Here is a 4,046-nt window from a genome sequence, read left to right on the forward strand (position 1 = left end):
TAAAGATGGTTGCTTTATTGAAGAGTATGGTAATGGCTGTAAATTGGTTGCTAGAGGCAAAAGACATGGAAGGATGTTTACATTGGATGCATCTATTCCTGAATTGAAAGCAGCTATGTTTGTGCATGATGAGAATGCCATTTGTGATGTAAAGATTTGGCATAAAAGAATTGGACATGTGAATATATAGAAGCTGAAATCTATGTAGCAGAGAGAAGTAGTGCTTGGATTGCCTAAATTCAAGTATGATGATCTTGGTCATGTTTGTCCTGCATGTCAGTTTGGTAAGCAGGCAATGTTTCCTTTTATGCGACATGTAAAGAATAGTTCAAGACCTTTGCAGTTGATACATTCTGATGTATGGGGTCCGTCGCATAATGCATCATTTGGTGGTGCTCACTATTATGTTTCCTTTATATGATTTCAGCAGGTATACTTGGTTATACATTCTAAAGAAGAAAGATGAAGTTTTTGGTGTTTTGAGAGATTTCAAGAAGCATGTTGAGAATGAATTTGGTTGCTACATTTCATGTCTCAGATCTGATGGTGGTGGAGAATATGTATCTCATGAGTTTGATAGGTATCTTGCAAAATATGGCATAAGAAGATAGCTAACATGTAGCTATACACCACAGCAGAATGGTGTTGCAAAAAGAAAGAACAGGGTGATAATGGAATGTGCTAGAGCTATGCTAAATAAGAAGAATTTGTAGAATGTTTATTGGGTAGAAGTAGTAGTGACTGCAACTTATGTTTTGAACAGAACTCCTACAGTAGGTATACATGATGTTACACCTTTTGAGAGGTTGTATGGTTTTAAGCCTGACATTCGACACTTGAAAGTGTTTAGTTGCATTGCATATGTTCACATTCCTGATGAAAAGTGTAAGAAGTTGGATCCGAAAGCGATCAAATGTGTATTTTTGGGTTATTCACAGGAGAGGAAAGCATACAAATGTTATGTGCCATCTACACATGAAACACTTCTTAGCATGACTGTGGGGACACCACCGGCGAGGGATTACCGCCGTGGGGTTGAGCCGCCGGTGTGGGGTGAGCCCGGGACCGTGGGGGATTCACCACGGGCTGTGGGGTTCAGCCGCCGGTGCCGGCGGGTGAGTCCATGACCGTGGGGTTCATCCATCGGCGGGGGGGTGAGCCCGGGACCGTGGGGTTCACCGCGAGCCATGGAGTTCAGCCGCCACTGTCGGGTGAGCCCATGACCATGGAGTTCATCCACCGAGTGAGCCCGGGACCTTGGAGTCAAGTGCAGACCGTGCGGTTCAGGTGGCAAGTGAGGCCATGACCATGGGGTTGAGCTGCCAACGGGGGATGAGCCGCCCGGTACCCTGGGTCAGGTTTGAATGCGGTGAGCCAACGGGCGACGAAGGGGGGCGAGGAGCCGGTTTGGTCGGAGACGACACCGAGCGGGTTCGAGGGTGAGTTGGTAGGGGGCACCGGGGGCGGGACATGGGTGCATTGGGGCGGCGGTCCCATCGGGGTGCCGAATCTGCAGCAAATGCTCTCAAAAACAAACTTCCCAACATCGTTAGCCGTGATCCTTCTAGTACTAACAACTTCAGCCCAACGGGTCATGTAATCAACAGCTACTATAATGAAAACTTTCCCTGTGCTAGTGCGGGGAAGTGGGCCTATTGCATATACTCCCCATTTCTCAAAAGGTCTGTAAGAAAAGATCGGCATTCTAGGCTCATAAGTCAGCCTCTTGTCCCCAGCTTTCTGGCAAGCTTCACAACTCTTACACCAGTGCTGAACATCCCTGTGTAGGCTAGGCCAGGAGTATCTGGCTAGCAAAATTCTTTTACTAGTGCTTCCTTGTGCAAAATGGCCACCACACACTCCCTCGTGGCAAGAGTGAAGAATGTGGATGATTTCTTCTTTGCTAGGCACTCTCCTCAAAATCAGATCTTTCCCTTTGTGATACAAATCGTCACCCACAAATTGGTAAGACATTACCTTGGCCACCAGTCGATGTCTTTGAACCCTATCTAAATGTTGTGGACATTCCCCGGTGAGCAGGAAATGCCTGATGTCTTGTAGCTCTTCAGATCCTTGCATTTTAGGTTCTTGAAACTTTATGCTTCCCAATACACCCTCATCTTCTTCTTGATTCGCTAATGCATCTGCTTCTTTGTTGAGCTCCCTTGGAACGTGTTGGATTTGCATAGCTTCAAACTTCTCTAATGATTGCTTCACCTGTTTAAGCCAACCTATTAAATTCTCACTTTTGCAAGACCATATGCCCCTGATCTGTTTTATGAGGATGAGGAAAGCATCTCCCTTCACCATCAACCTCTTGATGTCTTGTTGTATGCACAGCTCCAATCCCATCTTCAACGCGGCATATTCAGCTTCATTGTTGGAGTGCACACCCTCCAGCTTCCTTCCTTCTTTAAGAACCACCTTTCCGTCAGGGTCGAGAATGAGCACTCCTCCTCCTGCGAAACCTATTCTCTTCCTGAAAGCACCATCAAAAAACAATGTGAAAGCATCTTCCAGTGGTATAGGTGCACTTTCCTCTATCTCCTTATGGCTATCTCCTGGAGTGATTCTCTTTTCTAAATGTTTGTAAGTCAGGATATCTGCTAAACTTGCCCTAGTGCTTTCCTCTAGAGCAAAACTGTAATCAAACTCTTGTAGCTCCAAAATCCACTTAGCAATCCTAGGAGACAAGTGCATGTGTTGAATCACAAATGGAAAACAATGTTCTACAGTCAAAACAATAAAAGGTTTGGTCAATAGGTATGGCCTAAATTTTCGAACAGCAAAGATTAGAGAAAACATCATTTTCTCCACATCGGTGTAACCCTTTTCAGGGCTTCCCTTAACCTTGCTGGCAAAGTACATTGGCCGCATAAAGCATGTTACCTCATCTTTCTGCATAAGTATTGCCCCGAAGGCATCCGCCCCTTCACTAGGGCACACATAGAAGGTCTGGTCCCACCGTGGAGATTTAATGATGGGTAGGGAGCCCAGAGCCTTCTTATCTTCTTCAAAATCTCCTTGATGCTCCGCAGTCCAAGTGAAAATCTCTGCATGCGCAAGTTTCTGCAAAGAGGAAACTAACTGTGCAAGTAAGTGAATGAATCGAGAAAGATACCTGATCTTTTGTAGAAAGGTCACCAGCTGTTTGGCATTCCTTGGAGGTTCCAAGGCCACAAGGTCGGATATCTTCGAAGGATCCACCTCAATTCCCTGCAAAGAAATCATGTGTCCTAGCAATATTACCTTCTCCTGAGCTACATGACATTTGTCCGGATTCAACTAAAGGGAATAAAGTCGTTGTAGTCCCCTCTCTACCTCTAATTTGGCCTCTCCAGCCCATTCGCCCATGATTCAAGCCTTCGTTCTCGCCCGACAGCCATTATTTATCCGTTTCAAGGTCTAATTTAACTCGTTTCGACTTCTGAAAAGCATAACGAAGTCCTGGTTAAATTCTCTAGGCTCTCTTGCAACTTGCATTCCTCATTAGGCACCTCACATTGCCCAAATGCACTTGTGTGCAACTTTATCCTTAAGCTTTTCTAGTATTTTTCTCTCTAGAGTGATCAATTCTAGAGAGAGAAAGTCATTTAAAGCTTGGATATTCATCAAAATTAAATTTTCATAACACTTTGTGACTTTCATTTATACTTATTCCAAGCATACATGGGTATATCCATTGAAGTCTAAGTCCGCAAAATGATTTGGTGCTTCAAGCAATTTGTTTCTATGATTGAGAATGTATCTAGATGTAAAGTGGGCACCCTCCATTTCGATTAAGGGATGGAGTATATGTCAAAAATAATTTAATGCATTTTTGGCCAAATGTGGGATAAAACACCAATGTACAATGCCTTATACCCCTTGGTGAAAGCAAGAAAAGGTGGTGGTATAATTTTGACTGTCTTGGAAACCACCTTGAAGGTACCAGAAAAAGTCTATTCTAACCTGAGTATATAAAAATTTAAGATGTGTAACTATTGAAAAGTGTTATTTATGCACATAAGTACTTCTAAGGATATTGGTAATGCCATTGGTACTAT

The 4,046-nt window shown here is 43.8% G+C and overlaps 1 protein-coding gene across 1 annotated transcript; it reads right to left on the reverse strand.

Annotated features, from left to right (window-relative positions):
- Nucleotides 1-1,007: 1,007 nt before the first annotated feature.
- Nucleotides 1,008-3,464, reverse strand: LOC147603799 (uncharacterized). The gene is made up of 2 exons (XM_086796243.1): nt 3,122-3,464; nt 1,008-2,479 (listed from the first exon to the last, which is right to left on the reverse strand). Exons 1-2 carry the CDS (start codon nt 3,229-3,231, stop codon nt 1,264-1,266), a joined length of 1,326 nt encoding a protein of 441 aa, XP_086652369.1. The 5' UTR covers nt 3,232-3,464; the 3' UTR covers nt 1,008-1,263.
- Between the last annotated feature and the right edge of the window lie 582 nt (nt 3,465-4,046).

Source organism: Cibotium barometz, chromosome 63, assembly GCF_041138505.1.
Source record: "Cibotium barometz isolate CiBa-2024 chromosome 63, ASM4113850v1, whole genome shotgun sequence".
Lineage (NCBI taxonomy): Eukaryota > Viridiplantae > Streptophyta > Polypodiopsida > Cyatheales > Cibotiaceae > Cibotium > Cibotium barometz.

What these genes read in the sequence shown, in the direction of transcription:
- LOC147603799 (XM_086796243.1), bottom strand. Translation starts at nt 3,231, where the DNA reads ATGATTTCTTTGCAGGGAATTGAGGTGGATCCTTCGAAGATATCCGAC. An exon ending in ACCTTTCTACAAAAGATCAG is followed by an intron (nt 2,480 to 3,121) that starts GTATCTTTCTCG and finishes TGGTGCTTTCAG; the next exon opens with GAAGAGAATAGGTTTCGCAG.